This window comes from Sphaerodactylus townsendi, linkage group LG01 (genome assembly GCF_021028975.2).
Source record: "Sphaerodactylus townsendi isolate TG3544 linkage group LG01, MPM_Stown_v2.3, whole genome shotgun sequence".
In the NCBI taxonomy this organism is placed as follows: Eukaryota; Metazoa; Chordata; class Lepidosauria; order Squamata; family Sphaerodactylidae; genus Sphaerodactylus; species Sphaerodactylus townsendi.
This window is the reverse complement of record NC_059425.1, coordinates 50,420,353-50,447,959: the sequence shown is the minus strand read 5'-3', so window position 1 is coordinate 50,447,959 and position 27,607 is coordinate 50,420,353. Positions and strand designations below refer to the sequence as shown.

Below are 27,607 nucleotides of genomic sequence, written 5' to 3'. Positions count from 1 at the left end.
TTGTGGGGAAGGGACATTTTACTACTCAGAGAAAAACAACTCTTTGTTTTAAGGCGTGGGAGTACTTCACTATTTTAATCTGCGTCAAACTTTGGACTGGTTGGTCAGGTTTAGTTATAAACCACGCACTAAGAATGCTTCTTCCTCCTTCCACTGATCAAAGGTATTCTTGCTATCCTTCCCCAGCGGCAGCTAGTCTTCACAGAGAGACAAGACTGAACTGAGTAAAAATGGTTGAGGAGGAAACGAAGGTCATCTCTATTGAGCTGAGGGGGAAAGAAGGCTTGGAAAACAATGGGTTTGTTCAAAGCGAGGACCTGAATGAAGAGGAGGTTGAGAATGTTAGCCAAGAAAAGTTGCCAAAACCTTGCCAGATTGGCATTGAAAAAGAAGAAATGCAAGAATTATCCATGCAGCCATATGCTGGCATGCCAAAGGAAGTCCTCCTTCAGTTCTCAACTCAGGCACGCTACAGAATTACCAGAGAGATCCTTTTTTGGTTGATCATTGCATCTTCACTGGTCCTTGTCGCAGCTACAATCGCCATTATCGCCATATCCCCAAAATGCCTTGGCTGGTGGCAAGCAAGTCCCATTTACCAGATCTACCCTCGGTCATATAAGGACACAGACAAAGATGGTAATGGAGATCTTAAAGGTGGGTATGTCCACGTTTTCTGTTAGAGATTCAAGAGAGAGCATTAAGTATGTTTAGTTAAATTACCTAAGGCTCACATCTGAAAGATATATATATATATATTTACAAAGCAGTTTACAGGCCGAGATTGAATAGAATTAGTAGAGTTGCATTGCCTGGTGCAGGTTTGAATAGCCTCATAAAGAGTGTTTTCAAAATAGGTAGTATGTTTTGGTGCTGTGAAAGAATGATGATCTGTCACATTCTAGAGAGTAAGGCACCTCCCAGGGTCTAGAGAGTCCCTTAAAAGGAGAGTGGACGTATTGAAAATATAAATTTGTATTTTTTCTAAATTGGCTAAATGTATGTGTACACCTCTAGCAAATTACCACCCATGTTGTAGGCTAGTAGCTAATAGTGGAGACTATTGCATGTTCAACCTAATGGAATAGACCTTAGTGGAAGTGGGATGGAAAATACCAAATTAAATTCTACACCAATGCTCACGTTAACTATTCAAACTTGACAATTCATTCCAGCTGGCTTGCAGAGAATGGAGCAGATTTTTCTACTTTCCTGGGATATTCAAATGTATTAGAGGGCTACTTAGTGCAGGAGGGACTGCTCAGTAAGGCATTTGTTTCCTATGCTAATTTCTGAGTAATATTCTACAGCTCTGCTTAAGGCATTGTGCTTTGGGAACTGGGCTTAAGGCACTGTGGTTTGGGAACTGGAAAAACTAGCCACAGTGAGAGAATAGCTAGATTGGAGTCCAGTGGCTTCTCAGAGATTTTTGGGGCATGAGTTTTAGAAAGTCAAAGGTCCTTTCATCAGATACCAAAAGTTTTACTCTTAAAAGTTCACACCCTGAAAAACTTGTTGATTTCCAAGGTGCTTCTGGACTTGAATCTAGCTGTTCTATCTCAGACCAATATGACCACCCTCTGAAACTATCTTCAGTGAGAGACTATGCAACCTTTATGAAAGAAATGCAGCCTTTACCTCATGGAAAATAGAAGGTTGGACTTTGACCGTACAATTCTGCCACTTTTCTACTCAAGATTCCTAGGAATTAAGTCCTAGAAAGTTATATTGTTTCACTTACATATTAAGAACAATTTTATTGTTTTCATTTTAAAAGTCTTCTATTTTTGGTCAAAATAGACCCCCCAAAAGGCTACTTTCAGTCAACACAGTTGTGTCTAATGAGTAAGCAAAGTATCTCTACTCTTTATAGATAGAAATTCATGTAAGCCACTTTGGGTTCCCAGTGGGGGGAAAAGTGGAGTATAAGTATCTAAACAAATAAAAATAAATCCATACACTTCTTTAGTTTTACAAATTGCAGTTCAGTACCCAGAGGGCCGGATTTGCTAATCCTAATCTCCTGGTCTCTAATTTGCCCTTCCTCAGTGAAACAATAGAGGAAGTGGTAGTTGAACAACCCCTAGTTTTCTTGAATAACTCATCTACTGTAGACCCCTTCCATTCTTGCTTCAGGCTGGACCATGGGATGGAGGCAGTGCTAGTAGCTTTAGAATTATCTCTGTGAACATGAACAAAGGACTATGCCTCTCTTACTGGGTCAATTAGCAGCATTTGGTAGTGAGGACCAAACCATCTTGTTGAGTTATTTGGAGGCAGAAGTAGAGATTAAGGGTTCTGCCTGACTGCTTTAAATAGTACCTTGCAGACCAATCTTAGAGAGGTGCTGCCAGAGACGAAATATCATCACTATGGGACTTATCCTTAATGCTATTCAGTTTCTATTTAAAGCTTGTAGAAGAAATCATTCATGGATTTGGAGATCTAGGCTGTCATCAATATACTGATGGCACCAGTGGTGGGATTCAGCCAGTCCGCACCACTTCAGCAGAACCGGTTGTTAAAATGGTGTTTGTAAACAACCAGTTGTTAAATTATTTGAATCCCACCACCAGTACCGGTTGTTAAATCATTTGAATCCCACCAGTGGACGGCACCCGGCTCTATATTTCTTTAACCAAACTGCTTGATGATACTGTAGAGATCCTAAACTAGTGCCTAACTACAGTGGTGATATGGTTAAGGGTGAAGAAAGCTAAATTCTGACATGTTAGAGGTAAGGATGGTTGGGAAGATCTTGGGGGACATTGTGCTCCCGCACCTTTGATAGGATTCAGCTGATGCTTGCTGACTCATTGAAGAGGCCAGGTGATATACTACATGTAGCTGCAAAAAAAAAAGGTAACCTACCAGCTTAATCTAACCTGGAAGACAGCCCCTTTCCTGGATTCAGTTGGTCTGGCCACATGCATTCATTCTATGGTTAGCTTGAGGTTAGATTATTGTAATGCACTCTATATGGCTCTGCACTTACAGAGAACTTGGAAACTCCCGTTGATGCAGAACACTACAGTCCAGTTACTATCGGACACCAGGCAAAACATGCATGTCACAGCTATTCTGCAAATATTCCATGGGTTACAAATCAGTTACTGAGTTCAATTTACCTTTGTAAGATATCACCTACAAAGTCCTCAGTGGTTGCAGGACCACCTCTACGGTCCACTGTGACAGCTTCACTTTTCCAAGCAAAACCTTCTAAATGTGCTATTTTGCAAAATGGGTAGGATTGGCAGCTCACATACATTATTAGTGGTGGACAGCTTTCACCTTGTGGAATGGCCTGGCTGAGGAGGTCAGGAAGCCTCCCACACTTCTATCGTTCCTCAGAATGTACAAAAGAAAAGTTCAAGAGAGCTTTTTATGTTAGATATTAGAACTGTAGTACAATGGAACAATCTAGGATGGCACTTTCATGAAGGAATGGGATTGTAGTCCACTGAAGTGGTTATTGTAAATATCACCTGCTTTTACTGCATTGTACCATATCCACTAGTCTATCTTGCCATAGATACTTTGTTTCCACTGTTATCTAATTCTATAATCCTTGTCCTATTGCACTGTTTATTGATTGTTTTATGCTGTATGCACTGTTTTTTCACCTTGAGTCTCATTAGTAAATAAATAAAATAAGAAATGAAAATGATCTGCAAGTAACCTTGTGACCTGCTAACAGCTGAGTAAATCACGAACAATAGCAGTTCTGACTCCTCACCGTAATAGTTTTTATTTCCCCTTTAAATGGGAAGCTACAGTGCCTGTGTAACATAATGCTTAGAATTTTAAACTACCTAATACTGGCGAGACCTGGGTTTGAAGAGCCACTCAGTAATAAAGCTCACTGAGTGACCTTGAGCTAGTTACTCTGACAACCAAAACTACCTCACTGGGTTGTTTTATGGGAAAATGGAGGAATACAAATCATATATGTGCCTTGACCTTTATGCAGAACTGCAAATAAGCCTGGAGGAAAAAGTCCTGTTCCTTCAATAGAGATTTAATATATGGAAATTTCATTGAATGAATGTATATAACATCACTTAGTAAACAATACCCCATTTTTCCTCTCTCTCTTTCCCTGTATGTGTATTGTACATCTCTCGATTTATCTATCTACCTACCTGCACCCTGACCCATACCTTTTAATGATTTTTCTCTAGGCATTATGGCAACCCTACCTCTTTTGAGGGAGGGTGGAACTAAAATGATAGATGGAGACTTATTATTCTGATTATTTCCCTTTTTAGGTATCCAAGAAAAGCTGGATCATATCCAGTATCTCAATGTCAAAACAATTTGGATCACATCTTTTTACAAATCTACTTTAAAAGACATTGGGTATGGAATAGAAGATTTTCAAGACATAGACCCTATGTTTGGAACTATGAAGGACTTTGAAAACCTGGTTGCAGCAATCCATGATAAAGGTTAGCTGTGCTTTTTATTTTTTATTTTCACTTGTATTTTTCTTGTTCACTTGTATATATTAAGATGAATTGTTTTTTAAAAAATGCCCTTTCTAATCTTAAACTATCTTAATGCTGATCAGTATGATCAGTAGATGAATGTCAGGAGATGGGAGATAACAAAATATGGTTTCTGCCCTGGGGGAGTCGGAGCAGCCTTTTAGGTGGATGCTGGTCTGCAGTAGAAGAGGAAGATTTCAGCCCATTGGCGCTTTGAAGACCAACAAGACCATTCTACTTTAATATCTCAGTGAACAAGCATATTAGTAATTAATATCCAAAAGTAGTTTTGCATAAGACCATATTTGCCAAGAAATGTGGCAGTTGGTGTTTGCACATTTGTGCAAGTAAGGCTTCCAACCTCCTGCAGACAGGGCATGTGCTTGGTGGTCTGTGCTGTATCCCTGTGCACAGGGACGGCCAGCTTCAGCATTCAGTGCCAGCTTAATACATTTTGCCACCTGAGCGCATCCACACTTTCACAGAAAGTATAGGCCTGTGCTTGCATGTACAAAAGAATCTTCTAAAAGGCTGCTTTGAATCCAACTCAAAATATTTGGTTGTCAGAAAATAAAGATGTTATTAGAGGAGAAGTAGTAGCTTGGATTTATATCCCCCCTTTCCTGTGGGAGGGGGCTCTCAATTTGGGGCAAGCTTACAGCAATCTCCTTTTCCCCTCCCCCCCTCCCACAACCAGGAAGACACCCTGCTTAGAGAGGTGGGTGTGGAGACTGAAAGAACTCAAAAGAGACTGGCCAGACTAGCCAAAGGTCACCCAGCTGGCATGTGTTGGAGTGCACAAGCTAATCTGGTTCACCAAATAAGCCTCCACAGCTCAAGTGGCAGAGCGGGGAATCAAACCCCGTTCTCCAGATTAGAGTGCAACTGCTCTTAACCACTACACCACGCTGGCTCTTGGATGGCAAGTCTCAGTTTATTGTATGCAGGGCTAAGTGTGTTGATCCATATGGCCTTTTAAACTGGACAGACCTGAGCAGAGTTACATCCTTCTAAGTCCATTAAAGTCTATGATCTTAAAGCTGTTTAGGAATGCACTGTAATTTATTTATTTATTGACATCAAGTTGTAACTAATTTATGGCAATCCCATAGAACACAGGTGTCAAACTCGTGGCCCTCCAGATGTTATGGACTTCAGTTCCCATCATCTCCAGCCAGCATTATGCTGGCAGGGGATGATGGGAACTGTAGTCCATAACATCTGGAGGGCTGCGAGTTTGACACCTATGCCATAGAGTTTTCAAGGCAAGACCTGTTCGGTGGTGGTTTGCCATTGCCTGAGTCTTTGCAGCAACCCCATCCAAACTACTAACCAGAGCTGGCCCTGCTTAGCGGCTAAGATCAAACAAGATCAGCTGAAACTCGTCCATCCAGCCAACCACGTTTATAGCATTTTTCTTAAGTGTTCAACATGTTTCATCAAAGGCGTACTCAATAATCCTTCAGAAACCTCTAAGATAGACCTGTATTGTTATCACCATAATGGAAATGCTCTGTGCTTTGTTTGACCTGCTGTCATGCACCTTTTGATTTGTAAGGTTTAAAAGTGATAATGGATCTAATACCCAACCATACCAGCGACAAGCACAAGTGGTTTCAGCTTAGCTGCAATCGTACTGGAAAGTACACAGATTATTACATCTGGCATGACTGTGCACACATCAATGGGAGAACCACACCACCTAATAACTGGGTGAGTTTAGAACTTGAACAATAAAGAATTTGTAAACTGAATAATGCCTTACTGTGCTATAAAGAGTACAAGCACTGAGGGTAAAAGCATGCCATCTGCCTTTTGGGTGTGATAGGTGTTGCAGGACATTCAGTTCGTCTTCGTGGTCTTATGTGCAGTTGCTCATTGAAACTACACATGTGCAGGCCAAATGCATAGAAGACCACTTGATGAACAACTGTTAAAGTAAGTCAGTGCTGGTTTTTTCCTTCTGTATTGATGATCTTTTATATTTCTGATTCTGTAGTTCTGATTGAGTCTGACTTGGAAGCCCTATCAATAGCTGACCTGACTTAGCTTAAAAGATCTGATGAGCTCAGACTATATATTTTTCAACAAAAAGACCTAAGTTCATCTGCCATATGCTGAACCATCTTTGTTTCAGAATGCTCCACTTGGACCCTAGCGCCTACCTAATAGAATTAGGTAGAACGCAAGTGGAGCATTTTAAAACAAAGATTGTCCAGGATGTGGTGGACGAAGTTACATAGATCTTTTTGTTGAAAAGGGTGTAGTCTGAGCTTATCAGATCTTAAAAGCTGAATCAGGTCAGCTGTGGCTAGTGCTTGAATAGAAGACCACTAAGGAATTTCAGGGATGTTGCGCAGAGGAAAGCAATGGCAAACCATCTTTCTAGTCTCTTGCCTTGAAGACCCTTCTGGGTAACCATAAGTCTGCTGCAACTTGGCTGCTCTTCACACACACACCAAATTCTGTCTGAATCCCTGTTTTGGAGGAAATACAGAATCTAAAATATCAAGTAAAGACAAATACAATTATCAACGTAATCCTAAATAGAGTATCAATACACATTGTTAGACCCAGGGGCGTAACGAGGCAAACTGTAGCCCTGGGCAAAACCTGAGTTGGATGCCCCCCCCCCCCATGGGCGGCCACTCCACCACAACCAAATTTTTTTTGCACCAGGACATTGGTGCATGCAGGGGGTGCATTTTTAGACATATCAGCACCAAAATTTCAGTGTATCATCAGGACAGTGTCCTTATGCTACCCCCCAAGTTTGGTGAGGTTTGATTCAAGGAGTCCAAAGTTATGGACTCCCAAAGGGGGTGCCCCATCCCCCATTGTTTCCAATGGGAGCTAATCCCCAAATTGCGTGCCCTATGCAGCCCTTTGTCTGGAGTTAGGTCAAAACTCCTTGGAATCAGCCGCTTGGCTGAGGGCTTTTAGATTCTGGCTGCAAATTCATTTTCTCTCGGACTGTAATTCCCTGGTCCACCATCTGCTCTCTGACACCCATTCCAACCCCTGGTTTTCCATAATTGAAGAAAAAATGGCCTCTATTGGACTGTCAGTGGATTCACTTTGCCCTTTGTCTCCTCAAAGGAGATGCCTCATCCCCTATTCTTTGCTAAGGAGATGGGGGCTACCTTTTTGAGGGGCCATAATTTTGGACCCCCTGAACCAAACTGCACCAAACCTTGGGGGTGCCATCATGACAGTCTCCAGATGATACCCTGACATTTTGGTGCTGATATGTCCAAGAATGCCCTCCCTGCAAGAACATCCCGAAATTTGCCCAAGAATCTTTGTTCTGCATTGAGTTTTCTGCATTGATGTCAATGGGGGTTGCAGGCTGGGGGGGGGGCACATTTCTGAAGGCACAGTCTCAAAACGTTCAGGGTCTCATTAGGAGACTGCCCTAATGATACCCCCCAGGTTTGGTGCAGTTTGGTTGAGGGGGGCCAAAGTTATGGGCCCTCAAAACTGTAGCCCCCATCTTCTATTAGCTCCAATTGGAAACAATGGGGGATAGGGGCACCCCCTTTGGGAGTCCATAACTTTGGACTCCCTGAACCAAACCTCACCAAACCTGGGGGGAAGCATAAGGACACTCTCCTGATGATACGCTGAAATTTTGGTGCTGCTAGCCTAAAACTGCGCCCCCTGCAGGCCAAAAATGGAAAACCACTAAAAATACCCAAAAACGAACCCAGCATTTTGATGTCCCCCACAAGGTGATGCCCTGGGCAGCTGCCCAACTTGCCCAATGGGCATTACGCCAGTGGTTAGACCTGTAACTGTCTCTCTAAAGGACACATAGTCTAAAGATTTCATTGGGATTAATTTACAATGCCAATATGTGTGGCATGAAAATATTTTTTAATGTACAGTTTGCTTAACTCTGACTTGCAAAAAATGCCCTGGAGGAAAAAAAAAACTACTATTAATATCATTTTATGCAGCTCTTCCTCCAAGGAGATCAGATAATCTACTTCCTCTCATTTGGTCTTTATCACAGCCCTGAGAGGTAGGCTAGGTGAAAGAAAATTATTGGCCCTTTGTCCTGGCAAAATGGGGATTTGAAGTCAAATCCTAATCCAACAGATAAAACATCACAAAAAACCTGCTTGGCTGGTAGTCCTTTTCAGTAAGTGAAGGGTCACAAGGAGAAAGACTTAAACATTCCCTCTTCTCACATCCATCTTGCTTTTTAAACTGCAAGATTGCATTAAAACTTCGTTAAAACAAACAAACAAACAAACAAACAAACAAACAAACAAACAAACAAACAAACAAACAAACAAACAAACAAACAAAGAGCAGAAGGCCAAAGTCTGGAAAAATAATTACAGAACTACAAATAATGTGTCAGTTCCTCCCTAAGAGAGTTTACAATTCTGGTCTTAGGGTGGGATTCCATTTGCATTCACTTCAAAGCCCTATGGGGCTGGAGGAAAAGTCTTTGGATTAAACACATTTAAGATTGGTCCATTGTTCAATATTATATTATCTATATTCAGTATGTTTAGTTCTATATATTTGCAGATGAGCTCACAGTTCATCTGAAAATGTTTACATTTTGTGTTTGTTGATAAAAATGGGAGATAAACTATATGTATGAATTCAGCAAATTCACGTCACTGCAGAATTAGATGGTATTGCCTTTTTCAACTTTGTTTTTTGTTCTGTCTTTTTACAAAGAGGTTGGGGGTGGGAGATGCACTATGCATGACTAGTTCATTGTCAGATACTCCTTGTTCAATGGGCATCTCAGGCGAGGAGCTTCCTCACAGCTGTCTCATATTCCTGCCAACCATGACATCAGAATCAAACAAACCAATTAATTGTTAGATCATTCCTTTGGTTTTTTTAAGAATGCAAAAATGTTGGAAACAGGCTCCACTCTGACTTTCTGTGTTTCTATTTGAGCTCTGCATAGTTGAGAATTTCCTTGAGAGCAAAGATTACAGGTTGAAGGATTGACAATCCTTGCCATTTCCTTTTCATCTAATATCTGAACACAAGCTCTAGTTTCAGCAAATGAGTAACCTCAGCATATTTTCTGTCTCTAGACGTCATTTTTTAAAATTGTTCCGTCTTGTACCATCCCCGTATTTTGTAATGTGGATTTTAATAGCTTATTTTGTCTGGCCTGTTTCAGATGAATTTCCTTTTGAGCAATCTTGTTTTATTATTGATATTCATGGTAGTTAATTACCAGCCTTGAGTCAGAGAAAGTTTGGAACTAAAAAATATTTCAGATAATAAATTTGATGCTTGTTGTTTAAATGTGTTGTTAATCTATATGCCTGAAATTGGGGCCTAGTTTATAAACTTTCTTGGATTAAATAGGAAAGGTGGCATAAAATGTTTTAAATAAATAAAGTGAAATAAACTTTGTCTGAGGTATGTAATTTCTCCATGCTTAACCAATGGCAGCCAATATTTTAAATAGGGAGTGGGGAATCACACAGGGTACTGCCATCACAAGGGTGATTGTATTGAAATACTATTGGAAGAAGCGGGCTGCTAATTCCAGACCAGTATGTGCCTGTTTCTGTCCTCACACTGTCTGTGGGACTTATTTACTACATTTGTATCCTGTCTTCAAAGATTTCTGTGATGGACAGGAGGCTGTCCTGTCTCTGAAGGAAAAACAATCCATTCAGATGAACCCCAAGGAGTGCTGTTCTAGCATCCAATCACCTTCAAGAAGGGGAATGTGATGTTGGAGGGTACACAGGAGAAGAGGGGTGGAGTTCTGCCTCAGGAAGAGAGCAGTGACAGGTTTGGCTCAAGAAAAAGAGCAGAGTGACGGGTAGCTCTGCCTGGTAGTGAGGCAGAGTGGTTGAGCTCTATCTCTGGGAGAGAGGAGAGCACTCGATTGTTAGGCATGTTTCTGGTGATGAGCCAACCTTATACAATTTAGTCTGACTCTTGGGAAAGGGCAGGCCAGTGTGGGTGGAATCCTGTGTGTGAGAGAGGATCCAACATTGGCAATAAAAATCTGACTACTATCTGAAGTTATAAACTGTTTAAATTTTTGTCGCTCAGCCAAATTACTACTTTGTCTCCCTGGAGACCTGTGCTGCTGATTTGTTCCTTTAAAACCAATCTGTAAATAAATACATCTTCTTAGCTGTTTATATATTAACTAGCAGTAAAGTTCATTGTACAAACAAATACAATGGGCCCTAGGAATTTTTTGATGGGTCAATGGCGCCTACTGAGCTGGGCCAACCCCTCCTGCCTTTCCTCCACGCTTGGCCCCACAATTTACCACAGATAATAGAAACCTAGCTTAATTTGTTCAATGAGAAAGCTTACTTACAGATCCCCCCCCACACACAGACTCCCTAACTTTGCAAATCAGTTCTTCTTTCTCAGATTCCCTCCTCTCCCCCATACATGCCCACATAGACAAGCTCGCCTAACTTTGCAAACCAGCTCTCCTATCTCAGATTATGCACGCACATGTGCACATGCACACACACACGTTTCTCTAACTCTGCAAATGGACTCTACTTTCTCAGATTCCACCCTCCTACAGACAGGCTGCCCTAACTTCCCTCTCCTTTCTCAAATTGCCGCCCACCTAAACAGACAGACTTTTTTACAAGTGGATTCTTCTGATTCAGCTGTGGCTTGACAGAGTTTATCCCATGTTCCCAGGCAGGAAGTTCTTCAAAGTTCACCACAGGGATTTAGTCCTGGTAGGGAGAAGCACACTATGGGGGAAGGAGGGGAGTATGGCTTCCTACAGCAAGGGCTGCTGGGAAATGTAATCCTTGCTTTTCCGGGAGGAGCTGGAATCTGCCCCCCCCCCCAGGTGGCTGAGAACTACATTGCCCAGCAGCTCTCATTTTTTCTGGTCCATTGTCGGGAACACGCTGCTCAATTATATAGTAAGATCCAGCCTCAGTTATCTCAATAATGTCCTTGGTCAACACAAAACTTACCTCACAACAATTAAACCACAACCTATATGTTGTGACATACCTCTAAGATGCCAGTTATGCATGCAGGCAAAATGTTAGGAGCAAAAGCTACCAGACCACAGCCATGCAACCTAGAAAACCCACAACATCAGAATGGGATATCCCCACATGAATTTCATGAATCCCTGTTCTTACAACATAATTCAAACATCCACATAATTCCAATTTTATCGAACAAAGCATTGGAAACATGGTAAAACTTCTACAGTAGTTAGTCAAACAGCAAACAGCAATGATATAAAAATGGGCAGGTGTGAACAGGTTTTAAAAGTTCTCACCCCTCAGTGGCATACCTGAAATGCAAGGCCAATTGAATCTCATGAAGGAAGGTATTCCAGAGATCTGGGGCAATTACAAAGAAGGCTGTGCTATGCATGTAGGCCAACCTGAGAAGGATTCCACCACTGATTCCATTTATTTCTTCCTGTCAGTTAAGCACTTCATGTAGATATTTGTATTAAGTACCTAAAAGGTGAAAAAATGGTCAAGAAAAGGTATTCAGGGCCACTAATTTTATCATTTGTTAAGGGCCAACATAGATATGTGCAATACAACCTTTGTAACGTTAAAGCAACTGAGATCCCTTAACATATTTTCTTTACCTTTCAGGTACTTAATTGTAGTATTATAGGGTTAAGTTTTGTTTCCCCTTCTTTGTTTGCTCTGTAAGAGAAGATACTCTCTTAAAAGTATAAAATAAACGTAAACCAACGAAGGTCCCTTTCCCCTAAAGATAAAGAGATGACTCATATACTAGAAGAATAGGAAAGCGATGAAATCATGTGTTCATGTCTAACATTCTAATGATGACAATTCTAAGAACTCTGACAAAAAGACTCTTATGTAATTAGGTGAGCGTATATGGAAATTCCAGTTGGCAGTATGATGATGTACGAAAACAATGTTATTTTCATCAGTTTGGAAAAGAGCAGCCTGATTTAAATTTTCGGAACCTAGATGTTCAAGAAGAAATTCATGTGAGTATCAATTAGTATCCTTAATATTAAGAAATTTGGATAGTCCTCAGGAATATGGTTAATTGAAACTTTTTTATATTAAAGGGGGAGTAGGTACAGAATAATGAAAAGCAAAAGACATTTAATTGTGACCTATTTTATTTCCATTTTTTGTCCTTGGTCTGTAGGCATTTTTAATGACTTACAATTCATTTGTATGTAGCACAGTTTGACCCTGACTACTGACTTCCCCATAAGGTTGTAGCTCCCATGTACAACATATATTAGACCACAGGTGTCAAGCTCGCAGCATGATGCTGGCAGGGGATGATAGGAACTGTAGTCCATAACATCTGGAGGGCCACGAGTTTGACACCTATGTATTAGACAGACAAGACAGGATTGGAGCAATAGGTCAAATACTGACAAATGCATAGTAAAATTGGGTAGGATTGTACCTCTTCATGCCACAGACAGTATGGTATTACATGCTTGAATAACTGTGTGTGTTTAAATGTTGAGTCACAACTGACTTATGTTGATCCCAGCAAGGAACATCATATTGTGTTATCTAGATAACAGTGTGAGAAACGTTTGATAACAATGGACTTTTTGAAGTTAAGCACATTCATTTTCTCCATTTTGTACATAGGATGTGATCAGGTTTTGGCTTGGCAAGGGCATTGATGGATTCAGTATTAATGATGTTAAATTCCTTCTGGAAGCAACACACCTGAGAGATGAACCTCAAGTGAATAAATCTCAAAATCCGGTAAATGACATTTCTGTCTTTTCCTATCCCAGGGAATGTGAACCAATAAGGAATTCTTACATACTAACGTGATAGTTATTTAATAGATAAAATGATTGTCAGGATCCTGACTATTGTAAAGGGTTGCGCATAGGTATACATCAGAGGTAAGATTAAGGTGACAGCTGGTTTCATGCCAGTCACAGGCGTAACTAGGGAAAATGGAGCCTGGGGCAAAATCTGAGTTTTCCGCCCCTCCCCTCCGTATGGGCGACCACTCTCCCTCACCATGACCAAACAAAGGGGTTTTTTTGCACCAGGTCATCTTAAAGTCACCATCACATTATAGAACATGCCCCAAATCTGGGTAAAAGCCAGATCCAGATGATTTTAAACAGATCCTCATGAGTTCATATAATTTTTGCATTGGAATGAAATGAAAGCACCATAAAACTATAAAACATAGTCTTAGTCTACAGGCAGCACCTTAACAATCATGCATCCCATGCTCTGTGGCACCGCAGTGGTGCAAAACACGGATCCTCATGATTTTTGCCATTAGCCACATGTCTGAACATAACAATCACACATCCCATGCTTTGTGGTGCCGCAGTGGCGCAAAAACCTGCTTAAAAACCATGGATCCTCATTGATCCTTGTGATTTTTGCACTTGAGTCACCCCAAAATTACCAGCACATCACAGCTCATGCCCATGGCAACATGTCTGAACACAACAATCACGCATCCCACACTAGAGGTGGGGCAGGGTGGCAAGGGGTGGGGTGAGGGTGGCAAGGGGTGGCTAGGGGTGGGGGAGAGTGGCTAGGGGGTGGGGTGAGGGTGGTAAGGAGTTGCTAGGGGTGGGAGAGAGTGGCAAGGGATGGCAGCAGTGGCCTTTTGGGGTGGTGTGGGGGAAGGGAAGGCCTCTGCCAAGCCTCCATGGGCCCAGGCCATGCCGCCAACCCTCAGGCCTCACTTACCTTAGGCAGTGGTCTTGGGCAGCCTGGTGGGGCCGGGCCTGCTGAGGCCAAGGGGCACCAGATAGCACCGGACCGGGCAGAGGGGGGAAGGAGGGGGTGTGTGGGACGATTTTCCACCCCCCACATGACCCAATGGTGGACTGCTGGGGGAGGGTTGTCCCCACCTTGCCCCATTATAGCCATGTCTATGATGTCAGTTGCCCAGTGTTGGCTGAGTTACTGGTTGATAAATTCACCTTTTTAGGACTACAGAAAATGCAGTAGTAACCTTCAACACTGCTTTGATATTAGCTAGATAGAAAGATCTACAATAGCTTTCCTGCAGCCTAAGGGCCCTTTCTCCAATGGAAGAACCACTTAAGTTGAAAGAAGGCTTCAAACTTTGCCCAGTGTTGTGTTAGGATAGGGGGTAGACTCCACTGCTACAGCTGTACTGGATTTGGGTGAGTGGCACATCCTTTGCATGCCTGAAATCAGTGACGTAGCTAGGGGAAATGGACCCCGGGGCAGACTCCGAGTTTTCCGCCCTCCCTGGTTCCCCGCGCTGCCACCCTCACGCTCCTCCTTGTTTCCTAACTTTCCACCCACTCCCACCACCCCAGTCGGTCAAGAATGCTGCTTCCCGCTTCTATTTACTCATTATCCTCCATGGAGCGCTTAAAATTGACCTCAGAAACCAAAGTTGGTTCAGCCTGGTGGTTCATTCCAGCCACTGTTTCTAATGTGCCACCCCACCCCATCAGATCTTCCTCCCCATTTTTGCATCTTAGTGTCCAAACATTGAAACAGTAGATGCAGAACCCCCAGTCCTGTGCACATCCTGTCCCCTGCGCTCCCCTCTGCTTGAGCAGGGCCAGGTCCTTGGCCAGATTGTCCCTGTCCACCTCCAGGCGGTCACAGTCCCTGCCCAATGCCTCCAGCTGGACACACAGCTCGCACAGCTTCCCCTGGCACAGGTCCACAGTGCGGATGGGCTCCTTGGTGCAGGCCTGGCTCAGCTTGTCAGGCAGGGCAGCATTCTGCATCTCCAGGTAGAGCACCTTCTCAATTAATCTGGTGAAGCGGTCATTGAGTTCCTTGAGCTCCTGCTTCTCGTTGCTGTGCGTGGCCAGAAACTCCTGGTTCAGCCCCTCGGCCACTGAGAAGTCCAGCTTCTCAGAGCCATAGATGCATGGTGGAGTGCTGGAGTGCAAGAGTGCGGTGCTCCCGCAGTAAGAGTGCACTGAGGCCCAGGATGAGGGCGCACTCAGCAGCTGTGTGGCCGAGGACGAGGATCAGTGGCACCATGGCAGTGGCCTCTGCCTGGCCGGGCGGGGGAAGGGGTGTGGGGGCATGACCACAATGGTGGCCATCTGGGACACCGATCCTCACCCCGTCCCGTGGTAGCTACACCTATATCTGAAATTTCCACTGTAAAGGATCTTGGACAGTAGCACTGAGAAAGGTCTAAGGCAGAATATCAGTGTTCATCAACCATGCTCAGAGGCAATTTAACTCTATTACAAAAGCTGTGGACAAATTGCAGGTGAAGGTTATTGCCTGTATGTCTATTGTCAGTTATCCAGAAACTTTGACCCAGCCCCTAGTGGAAATAGAATAATGGACTGGATGGACCTTTGTTTTGATTTGTTCTTACTGGGTTTTTTCATGATCTCTTGAACAACCATTGCCATTAAATGAGATTGCTGGTCTTATCTGGGCAATGTTCAGTTTCAGTTTAATACAGCATCACGAATTTCATTTTCATGATCATCAAAGTATCCTAAGTCAGTCCCCAACCTGGTAAGTGATCTATTAGTACATCCAATCCAATTTATTGGGCAAAATGGTATTTTATAGATAAGGAATACAAATCAACTAGGGCTATATGTATCCTTCCTTCATGCAGCTAAAGTTTTCCAAGAGCTTCCCTCTCAGAAACTGTCTGTTGCACCCTCAAACTTTCTTTCTTGTGCTAATCTGTATTTGGGATTTTTGGTAAATTTCCCCATAGGAGCAGCAGTGGCGTAGGAGGTTAAGAGCTTGTGTATCTAATCTGGAGGAACCGGGTTTGATTCCCAGCTCTGCCGACTGAGCTGTGGAGGCTTATCTGGGGAATTCAGATTAGCCTGTGTACTCCCACACACGCCAGCTGGGTGACCTTGGGCTAGTCACAGCTTCTCGGAGCTCTCTCAGCCCCACCTACCTCACAGGGTGTTTGTTGTGAGGGGGGAAGGGCAAGGAGATTGTAAGCCCCTTTGAGTCTCCTGCAGGAGAGAAAGGGGGGATATAAATCCAAACTCTTCTTCTTCTTCTTTTTCACTTTTAGGATCCCCACCCTTTTTTTTTGCAATCCAGGGTCTCCCTCTGGGTGTGCAGAAATATCTCTTTTGTGTCTACATGACCCCCATTTGCAGATTTAAAAGTCCATGAATGGGACCATGTTGACTACTATGTGGATAGCCTCAGCATATTCATTTTAAAAAGCTTTGACTCCAAATGACTGTGGGTATCTGAACAGATTATGACAGCAGTCTCAGAAAAGCCACACATGTGTTCTGAACAGCAGTCATTTTTTTAATGTGTCTGGAAATTATTTGAAAAAGCATTTATTTAGAAGATTAATGACAGATGTTCCATTGTTTCTCAAGGACAGCATTTCGCGCTATTCTGAATTGTATCACGACTATACCACCACCCAGGTTGGCATGCATGATCTGGTCCGCAGTTTTCGGCATACTATGGATAAATTCAGCAGTGAGCCTGGTAGATACAGGTAATAATACTATGACCTTGGGGCAATTTTTAAAAATCATTCCAACGCTAGTAAAAGCCACCCATGGAACAGGCTGAAAATGTTAAGAGGTAAGAGCAAATGTGTTTTCCTCTCTCTATATTTGCTGGAGCAAATTTTTAAACAAGACTTTCCCAGAAGGCAATAATAGGAACAAAACAAGATTGATGTTTTACAGAAACAGGGTCCAGTAACTAGAGATGGTCCATGATATATAGGAACAAGTGAACCATTTGGAAACCTGGCACTTATTTGCTCAAACCAAACTTCTGCCTTGCCATAGAATGAGTAGCATTCCAAGTTTTAACATGGGTAGAGTACTTTATACCAATCCTTTTCAAGCTACACTGAAGAGGCTTACTGTTTGTGACCATATGCTCCAAGGGCTTGTCCTAACCAAAATAATAATTTTGACCATTTGTTTGCTTTTCTAAAAGAGTCCTACCAATGATAGATTATAACTCCAAAGGACAACATTTTTCAGTAGAGGAAAAACAAAGTTTGGAAGTATATTTCAACATAGGAGAAGAAAACTTAGATAATTATTTTAAATGATATCTATATATCTCATGGTGAAGTGTACCCCCCATCTGTAGATATATAAATCTTCAGATTGGGAGTCACATTCACACTAAACAGATTTTCCTACAAAATTGGGAGTCCCCCAGGTTTGCAGAAAATTCTGACGTCTGGGATTAAATTCTCCCCAGAATAAGATACCATCTCCTTCATGTGTTGTTGGCGATGGGGGTGGCTGGGAGCTGTGGTGGCCTGCAGTACAACTGATGAGGGGATATAGAAGCTGTGGTAGTCCTGGCAGTGAAGCTGGGAGGTGCGCCTGGCCTGGCTGTGTTGGTGGCTATCAGGGGGGTGGTCTAGAGCTGTGGCAGTCCTGGTGACGTTAGCAGAGATGGTGGAATGAGAAGCTGCATCAGGCCTGGGAGCAAGGCTAGGAGATGCACTTGGCCTGGCTGTATTACTGGCAATAGCGGTGGGGTGACCAGAAGCTTCATTGTTACTCCTGCCGGTGTTGGGTGGCTGGGAGCTAAGAGGGGCCTGGCAATGTAGCTATTGTGTGGGTGGGTGGCCAGGAACCTGTCAGCATTGCTAAGGGGGTGCAGGTACACAGGAACCATCGCTTTCCTGGTAGTTTTGATTTTGGTAGTGTGCGTATGGAGGGAGGGAGAAAGCTAAAGGGAGGGGGGAGGTTCACTCCTGAGTATTGTGGATCCCCACTTGCAACTCACTGATATGTTTATTAAGAATTACTGCCTTGTAGGAACTTGCTGGGAAAACTTGTCATGTAATACATTAAATAGTGGTCAGGATCCAAAGGGATGTTAGATGAAGAATATGTATTTTGTTATCTCTTCCTGGCACAAGTTTGCGTAAAATTTTGTTTTTTGCTACATTCAAGTGAATAATGCTGGCTATATGCACAATGCCTTTTCTTTTGAAGATTTATGGGCACAAGAGCCAATGACGAAGACAGTATAGAAGGAACTATGATGTATTATGGGACACCTTTTATTCAAGAAGCAGATTTTCCTTTTAACCTATTGCTCATGAACATGAAAGAAGTTTCTGGAAGCAGCATTTTTGAAATGGTAGCTGCGTGGATGAAGAATATGCCACAAGGGAAATGGCCAAATTGGGCGGTAAGCTTCTGATTCAAAGGTGCTAGGATAGTCTTACACCTCTCACAACAGAACTTTGTTGCTATTTTTTAATTTATTAATGTGTTAGCACCACTCCTTTTCTCTAAGGAGCCAGAATGACATACATGAGGAGATTCCATTTTTGTTCTCTTGTCTTGGTTGAGGGGAGACTAGATCTGAGGCTAGATCAGAGGGTTGGTCTCTTCCTGAAGAAACTGATTTGCAGCTTTGGGAGTACAGTTCAATGAGCAGATGGGGGCACAAAATTCCTAAGCACCTTTTGCCAACTTTGGGTGGTGTTCTAGTTGCATCCCTTCCTTAAGAGGGAAATTTGGTCAAATTCTCAAAACACAAGTGGCTAGTTTCATGGCTTGAGCAGTGACGTATCAACAGAAAATGACACCCAGGAGAAGGACAGTTTGATATGTCAAACTGCGCTCCCCCTACCTCTTGCAATCTGGATGTTATGCCCCTATTGATACACTCCAAGACTGCATTAGCCTTTTTTGTTGCTGCGTTGCACTAACTGGTCATAGTTAACTTACTGTCCTCTCATACCCAAAGATCTTGTTCACACAAACTACTGCTCAGCTGTGTATCCTCCATCCAAAGAGCGGGGGGGGGGGGGGCGGTAAAGGGGGCAGAGGAAGAGAGAAAGTGGTAGCTTGCCAGCCGTTTCTTAAGTAATTCATGCTTTCCTCTTGCTTTTCTCATTTTTTTTCTTCCTGTTTTCCCCTTCTGTTTTGCTCCTCTGTTTTGCTCCTCCCACCTCTTTCTCCACACCTTTGTAAAAAAAATTCCTTCTCTTTTGTTGAGGTGAGGAGGACCTGGGCAAGTGAGGGAGGGGCTCTTTAAGGCTGGGATGGAGGGATGGAGGGGAGCGTGGGAGGCAAGATGAACTCTGAAGATCTACCCTAAGCCCTGTGATGGCAGCTCAGCTCCTTGCTGTGCCTAGCCCCCCAGCTGGGTGCCTCCAAGCCTGGGTAAGAGGTGGGAGGGCCTGCAGGTGGTGGTAATGATATCAGCACTGCAGTCTGACTAGAGGAGGGTGCCAGGGGAGCAGCAGGAGGCATGGCGAGTGGTTTGGAAAAGGGCAGGCAGGTTGCCCTGAGTAAAGTTGCTTTTCTCAATGTTTTCTTCTTCCTGCTTTCTTCTACTGTTGATCGCCCTGCATCTTTATCAGCAACTGTTTTTAAATAAAGTTATTTATCTTTCCTGAAGGTGAAGAGCAGTTGGGCAAGGGAGAGGGAGGCCTTTTAAGGCAGGGCAGGAGAGATAGAGGGGGGCATGGGAGGCAAGGCGAACTCTGCAGACCTGCCTCAAGGTCTCAAGCTCTTTGTTGGGCAGAGGATCCCTGTGAGCCCAGGGGAGAGGTACACATGTGCGCATTGCTCCAAGGCCAGCAATTCGCTTCGGGGCTGAGGGAGGGGGTGGCTGACCAAATACATCCTTAAGTTGTACCTGGGGCTTCCATCCCTTGCCCCTGACATTATACATCTGGCTGTGAGGTGGTTTAATGACTGGGTACATGGAATCAATGATGTTTTACCCTGAACTATGCCATAAACCACTAAAGATATGTGGCAAATTGACCTTTGTGCCATACAATTCAGGATCTTACTGCACAAGTTCTTAATAATCAGAAGGATGCTGTTATTTGATGATTTTTGCATCCTTCTATGCATTTGTGTTATAAAATAAAGTACCTTGCTAAGTTCAGATTTAATATTTTATTGCAAAGAGGTTTTAAACTTTAATAATTAGACTTCTTCTGACAAGACTGTTTCTTTGTATTTAGTGAGTTTAGAACAATTTATACCCTTTTCTCTGCATGCTGTGAAATCCCTTTAGGGAAAAGCAGTATTAAAATACTGTATTTCACGTATTGAGCAGTGTGATTAAAAAGCTTGTAAGTACTGGTTATAAATAAAATTATGAACGAACTTTTTATAAATAAAATTATGAATGAACCTTTCTCCCGAGACACTATAATCTATCCAAGTAGTTTTGAATAAAGGCAATTGTCGAAAATGCTTATTGCACTATAAATGACAGCTTCATAAACAATCACTGCATTCTGTTGTAAGATATGGCCACTATGGTTTTTATGAGTTCGACAACTTGGTCGCGTATCTAGCTCAAATATGTTATTTTAAAAATTGTTATTATTATAAAATAAGTTTCTTTTTAATTGTAGGTTGGAGACCCTAACAGTGCTCGCATCTCCTCTCGGATTGGAAAGGAATACATAAATGTAATAAACATGCTTCTTTTAACCCTTCCTGGAACACCTACTACATATTATGGTGAAGAAATAGGAATGGAAGATATCCTGTCACAAACTGTGAGTTGACTGTTTACTCACAGGCGGTGGGCTATGTTCTTCTAAAACTCTTTGCCATTTCCCCAAAGCCATAAATATGGTCAAAACAAGCAATTAGATGGATAAGGACAAAAAAAAAAAGAGGATGGGAGATTTGAAATAGTCAGGTGTGACCTTGAGCCAGAGGTTCTGCGATTGCTTAAATGATTAACAGTCACAAAGTCCTAAAACACAGACAACCTCTGGGAGCAAGTGCCTTGCTAATGAAAACAAATTGTGCCAGTATGTTATAAGAAAAGGCACAGTAATAAAGGGGATAGAGGAAAAGAAAGAAAAAAGAAACTCAATATTTACGGAACTGCTTGGCTAATCTCCTTTGCTGCCATCACCTCCTCCTCACTGAGTGAACCGAAGTAACTACTCCTACTCCAAGTCAAGGGGAGTTAAAACCTGCTAGAGTCCTGTTAAAAACTGATTAAAACAACCTTGAAAGTTAATGGATTAAAACAACATTTAAAATGAAGGGCTCGGTTGCCAACAAATCAAGCTCCATAAAAACTTCAAGCCTCATTATCAACAGTCATTCTAAATGGGCAGTGAAAATCAGCTGAGAGGATGCTCATCTCCACGCACAAGCATTAATAGCTCTGCCCTTTGAACAGTAAAACATTTTAGATGATTTCAAAAAATAAATTGAGAGATAAAAGCTAAACAGGGTAACACTTATCTAAAAGGTGGAGGAGCTCAACAGAGAGCAACCGCTCAGTATGGCAGCTGGAACCAGAACCTCAAACTGTGAGTTTAATATTCTGTGAGTTCCATTCCATCAGTGTCATGAAGTGGTTTCAGCAGAGCTCCCCAACCTTTTTGAGCCCATGGGAACCTTTGGAATTTTGAGAGGTAATAGTGAGTCCCATTCCAACATGGCTTCTGCACAAGGCTCAGCCAAACCCCAAACGACTTCCACTTAAGGCAGAACCAAACACAGGTAGACATAGAATGGAAAACTGAAGAAGGCCGGAGGGAAAAGGCTGTGTTTTAATGGTATTTACCACATAGACTACAAACTCCTTCCAGCCACTTGGACATTGATAGACATTGATGGACATCAGTATCACTGATATTCTTCAACCGCACCTATTTCCTTTTAGTAAGAGGTTGCCCGGGGGGTGTTGCAAAGAATTTATGGGTGAAAGCACAAATATGACAGTCAAGATGGCTGTGTGGTGAGCCAGTGTGGTTTAATAGTCAGAGAGTCAGACTAGGATGTAGGAAACACAGGCTTGAATCCCTATTTTCCCAAGGAAATTGACCTTGGGCCAATCACACTCTGTCAACCTTACCTGCTTCACAGGTTTGTTGTGAAGATCAATGGAGAAGAAGGGAATGATATAAGCCCCCTTGGTTTCCCAGTGGGGAGAAAGATGGGATATTAATTAAGGAAATAAATGAATGATGAGGACATTCCTGGGTTCTTTTAGAATCCATGTTACTGGTAACCATCAAAAGAAAGGTCAAGTTTGTCTGTTTCTTTGCTGAACAATTTTATAATCAATAAGAAAAAATGCTTATTTTCATCTTGTACATGGACCTGTCTATATACATGTAAACGAAATGCATTCATATTAGTATTAATGCTTCAGTGAACGTATCAACTTTGATGATATCTGTTAAGTTTAAGGTATGTGGTTGCATATCTCTACCCTGGCAAGGGTTTGTGTTCAAATAAGGTCTTGCAGAAGTCTGCTGTTGTGCTGTTTCATAGTCATCTTTTCTTAATAGATAGCTGCTTAGATCTTGAGAACTGTATTAATTATAGATCAGTTTGTATCAGTGAAAGCAAGGGAGGTGCAGTTATAATATTCACTTCGTGTCATAATTTGTGAATTAAAAGGGTAATAAGCTTGACTTGTATTTTTGAGCTGATATTATTGTGTGGTTAGGTGTCAGGTGTTTGGACAGGAGCTCAATGTCAGTGCTTGCCCTCAGCACTATTTTATGTAGATACGCCACTGGATACCAGCTGAGTATTAGGAACATTTTTTTACAGTAAGTCATTCTATAGTGGAATCAGCTGCTTAAGGAGATGATTAACTCCCTTTCATGGCAGTCTTTAAGAAGCAGTTGGACAAACACTTGTCAAGGGATGCTCTAGGCAGATCCTTCATTGAGCAGGGGGTAGAACTAGATGGCCTGAATGGCCCCTTCCAACTCTATGATTCTATGTCTGTACATAATATTGGTTAACACTGAACTTGAATGGAAGTGAAAAAGGAACATAGGGGTGCTATATTAAAAATGTAGAGTGTGGTTATGAATTAGGCTAACTTTATTTGCTTGATTGTGCTTCTATGGTGGCTCAGGTATGAGTAAAGACGTTTCGCCCCATGGGTTAGTTTCATGGCAAGTTGACATGCCAGACAGAGGACACCTGGCTCCTTTGAGAGTCAGTAAACTGTATTTGGGCCAAATTTTGTAGACTTGCTCCAAATTAAAAGTAATAACTGACAGGGAATCATTGTTGTATTTCATTTTACCATAGATAATATTGCCTTTGTTTTAGGCGTCCTTTCCAGAAAAGTCACCTATGCAATGGGACAGCAATCCTTATGCTGGCTTTACTGACGGTAACTCAAGCTGGACCCCTGTAAACTCTGATTATCCAAATATAAATGTGGAGGTAAGTATGAAGGTTGCAGTTGTTTTGTCTCTAAAAGGGAAAGGGAAACATTCATCAGGATGATCGCTTGAAATTAAAATCAAGATTTTTTAAAACTATGGGGAACGATTCAGCCCCTAAACACGCACAAATGTCCATTTAAAGCTATATCTCAGCTATGTTTATATATCAAAGGGACTTGAATTGGCATCAAATGTTCAACAAGTCATGCAGAAAATCTCTGTGTACTTATATTCCTCTTACTTATGACAATTGATCAATTATTATTTATTCTATTTGATTTCTAACCCATCCCCTCAGCTGCCACAGCAGGGGTCGGGTGGTTAATACATATAAACCTGAAAATTTCAAAATGTCACATAAAATTCCCTCCCATGGGGTGGGAAAAGACTCAGTTCATGTTGGCACTAGGTCAGTACTAGAATTGCTGGGGCGGGGAGGGGGAGGAGTTGTAGTGGACACATCATGACTCCCAACAGCTTCCATGGGAATTAGTTATACCTGCTTTTTAACAGTTTAATGTATGTGTGAGATCTAAATTTGCCTGTACACACTCCCTGAACTGACTATAAGATACCTACCACATAATAAATAAAATCAAATAACCACTAGCAGAAGGAAAATTAGGTCATCTTTAATATGTTCTCTCTTTTTTCCATACTGTTCCATATTACAGCAACATTTCAAAAACCTCAAATGTAAACAAATGTGCCCTTAATATGCCCAAGGATATATTTAAGACTAGAGGTGAGGGATATTAATTTGATGAATGAAAAACAGTAAAAAATTGTGGTGTTCCCCCTCTTTGCCCGGGCCCTTTGGGCAGCATATCCTTCCCTCCTACCCTAACCTGGGGGTTGGTCTCTCCAGTTGGTGACTCTCCCAATTGGCCTGAGGGGCCAAGAAACAATCGCACCCACAGGACACCTGGTTCACGTGGCAACCCTTGCCCACGCCACCCTCCTCCTAGCAGGTGTCTCTGCCTTCCTTCCCCTGGCTGACTTGAGGGTTCGCACCCTCTCTCTCTCTCTCTCTCTCTTGTTGCTTCACAGGGAGAGGAGTTTCCAGGGGTTTGCCTCTCCCCTGTGGCCTCACAGGGAGAGGTGTTTCCAGCCTGTATGAAAGACTCCCACCCTGTTACTGCACAAGATGGGGACCAGCCTAAAAGTGCTCTAGATTCTGGCAGGGGGTCTGGGCTCCAGGGTCCTCTTCCCTCTTTCCCCCTTCCCACCATTGAGCTGTCCCTTTCCCTTGTATGTTCACACCACCACTCCCATTCCCTGCTACTGCGGCAGCTCCTGACTCTCCCTTTCCCACTTCCTTATATCCATTCTGCCCTCTCATTTCTCTCTCTCGTCCCAGCTGCTTCCCCAGCCCATCTCCTGCTTCTGCCTCAGCTGTGGGCAGGCGGGCCCTGCCTGGCCTAAGCTGCTTCCCCAGCCCATCTCCTGCTTCTGCCTCAGCTGTGGGCAGGCGGGCCCCGCCTGGCCTAAGCTGCTTCCCCAGCCCATCTCCTGCTTCTGCCTGAGCTGTGGGCAGCAGCAAGCTGCTTCCCCAGCCCATCTCCTGCTTCTGCCTCAGCTGTGGGCAGGCGGGCCCCGCCTGGCCTAAGCTGCTTCCCCAGCCCATCTCCTGCTTCTGCCTGAGCTGTGGGCAGGCGGGCCCTGCCTGGCCTAAGCTGCTTCCCCAGCCCATCTCCTGCATCTGCCTCAGCTGTGGGCGGGTGGGTCCTGCTGGGCCTAAAACTCCTCTCTTCCTTGCCTTCCTCTTTGAACAAGGCCTCCACCATCCCTTCCCATCTCCCGCAGTGCCAGGCCCTGCATGACCCAGCGGGGCAAGTCCGGGTGCTGCGGCCGAGCCCGGACATAAATAACTCACAACCTTGCCTATTAACATTATTCTCTATAGAAGAAGAAGAGTTGGATTTATATCCCCTCTTTCTCTCCTATAGGAGACTCAAAGGGGTTTACAAACTCCTTACCATTCTCCCCTCACAACAAACACCCTGTAAGGTAGGTGGGGCTGAGAGAGCTCAGAAGAACTGTGACTAGCCCAAGGTCACCCAGCTGGCATGTGTTGGTGTGTACAGGCTAATGTGAATTCCCCAGATAAGCCTCCATAGCTCATGTGGCAGAGCGGGGAATCAAACCCGGTTCCTCCAGATAAGTGCTCTTAACCACTATGCCACTGCTGCTCCTCAATGAATCCTTCCAATTAATCAACTAATGCTTTAGTTGATTTACCAGTGCTGTATGACTAGTTGATAAATAATAGCCATATGAATGAATGTTAAATGCCAAGCAGCTAAAAAAATTGTTCCTGGGGTAGCAGAGAAATACTAGGAAATGGGGTATAAAGTATAGAAGTTGGTTTCATCATATTCAAAGCATGTTTTTAGCATCTAATAAACCACTCAGCATGGCAACAATTATGTTACAGGTCCAAAAGATGGAACCCAACTCTACACTAAACCTGTATCGCGTGCTCAGTTCCCTTCGTACCAGTGAACTTCCCATTCATAGGGGATGGATGTGCTATATTTGGAATGACAGCAATGTCTTTGTGTATGTGAGAGAACTGGATGGCTTAGATCAAGTATTTATGATGGTCTTGAATTTTGGAGTGGAAACCACAACTGATCTGCAGGCTTTGGATCTTGACCTTCCCTCAAAAGCTACTATAAAGCTAAGCACAAATGTCAACAGAGATAAAGTTGCAAATACAGCAGCAATCAAAACTGAAAGAGGTGAAGGACTCATCTTGGAATACAGGACAAATAAGCCTGTCCATAGGAAGGAAACGTTCAAGGAGAAGTGTTTTGTTGCAGAAAAGGCATGTTATTCTAGTATCTTCAATTTACTCTACATGTCCTGCTAAGTGGCAGTAGCAGTTAAGTCCAAGTTCATTCCTTGGCAAATGGGATACTAGACTTTTCACTAAACATAAACATGCTTCATCTCATTCAAATAAGTGTGTAAAATGCTGTCAAGTTGCTTCTAACTTATGGTGACCCTATGAATTAATGACCTCCAAGACATCCTATCATTAACAGTCTTGCTCAGGTCTCACAAATTTAGGATTGTGGCTTCTTTCAGCGAGTCAATCTGTACCACAATGTGTCTTCCTCTTTTCCCACTGCCTTCAAATACACATTGGCTTAATTCAGACCCAACTCCAAACCGTGGTTTGGTGCTAAACGAGTTCCTTAGCCTTGCATATTCCCTCCTTTCCTTGAAAACTACAATCTAATTAATTTTTTTTCTTCTCCAGCAAATAGTTTTGATTTTGCACCTGCTCTACAAATCATGATTGCAAACTGTAAACAATCCCACACCACACTTTGGTGTAATAGATTTGATCCTGTGATCTGTGGGCACAAGTATAACAGGTCTTTCCTATCCCCTCACCCTGTACTGCAGTACTTTTCTTACACCAGGAAAGTTATTCCAAGATTATAGTTAACAGCCAAGTGGTTCCTGTGACTCTAGAAACAAACTATTGGACCTAACTACTAACCAACTGCACATGGGTTAAGAGGCTGTATTGGGAGGGGGAAGAGGGAAAAACTGTTTCCTTCCTACTCCATAAGTAGAACAGGACAATTTTGCCCCCCTTCCCTTCCCCAGTGCACCCTCCTGACCTACATGACCATTAGCCAAAGTAGGTCTTGTAATGCCAGGAACAAGCTTTCCCTGGGTTAGAAATGAGTCTTGAGGTAAGAGGAGTATGGGAAGATCTGTGACTATCAGTGTCTTCTGCTGATGGATTGCACGATCCAACCCTATGTTAGAATAAAGGCGTACAATAATGGCACAATTGCTGATCATGAATCTCATTCCTGCTGCATTGGTCATAGTTGCTATTATTCTGAAAGGCAGTTGTCCTACTCATGCAATATTTCTAATGATTTATCCAGTCATAAACATATACTAAATTCAATCCTTCACCCATCAACAAAACCAACAAAATAAATGTAAAACTTTGGAGGCATCTGCTAGAACAA

General features: G+C 42.8%; 1 protein-coding gene across 1 annotated transcript; it reads left to right on the top strand.

The window, feature by feature from the left end:
- Positions 1 to 27,594, top strand: SLC3A1 (solute carrier family 3 member 1). Its single transcript, XM_048482959.1, has 10 exons — positions 1 to 657; positions 4,269 to 4,448; positions 6,046 to 6,200; positions 12,334 to 12,459; positions 13,091 to 13,210; positions 16,801 to 16,925; positions 18,403 to 18,601; positions 20,799 to 20,945; positions 23,488 to 23,604; positions 26,044 to 27,594. The coding sequence occupies exons 1-10, from the start codon at positions 231 to 233 to the stop codon at positions 26,479 to 26,481; spliced, it is 2,034 nt and encodes a 677-aa protein (XP_048338916.1). The 5' UTR covers positions 1 to 230; the 3' UTR covers positions 26,482 to 27,594.
- The last annotated feature ends 13 nt before the right edge of the window (positions 27,595 to 27,607 follow it).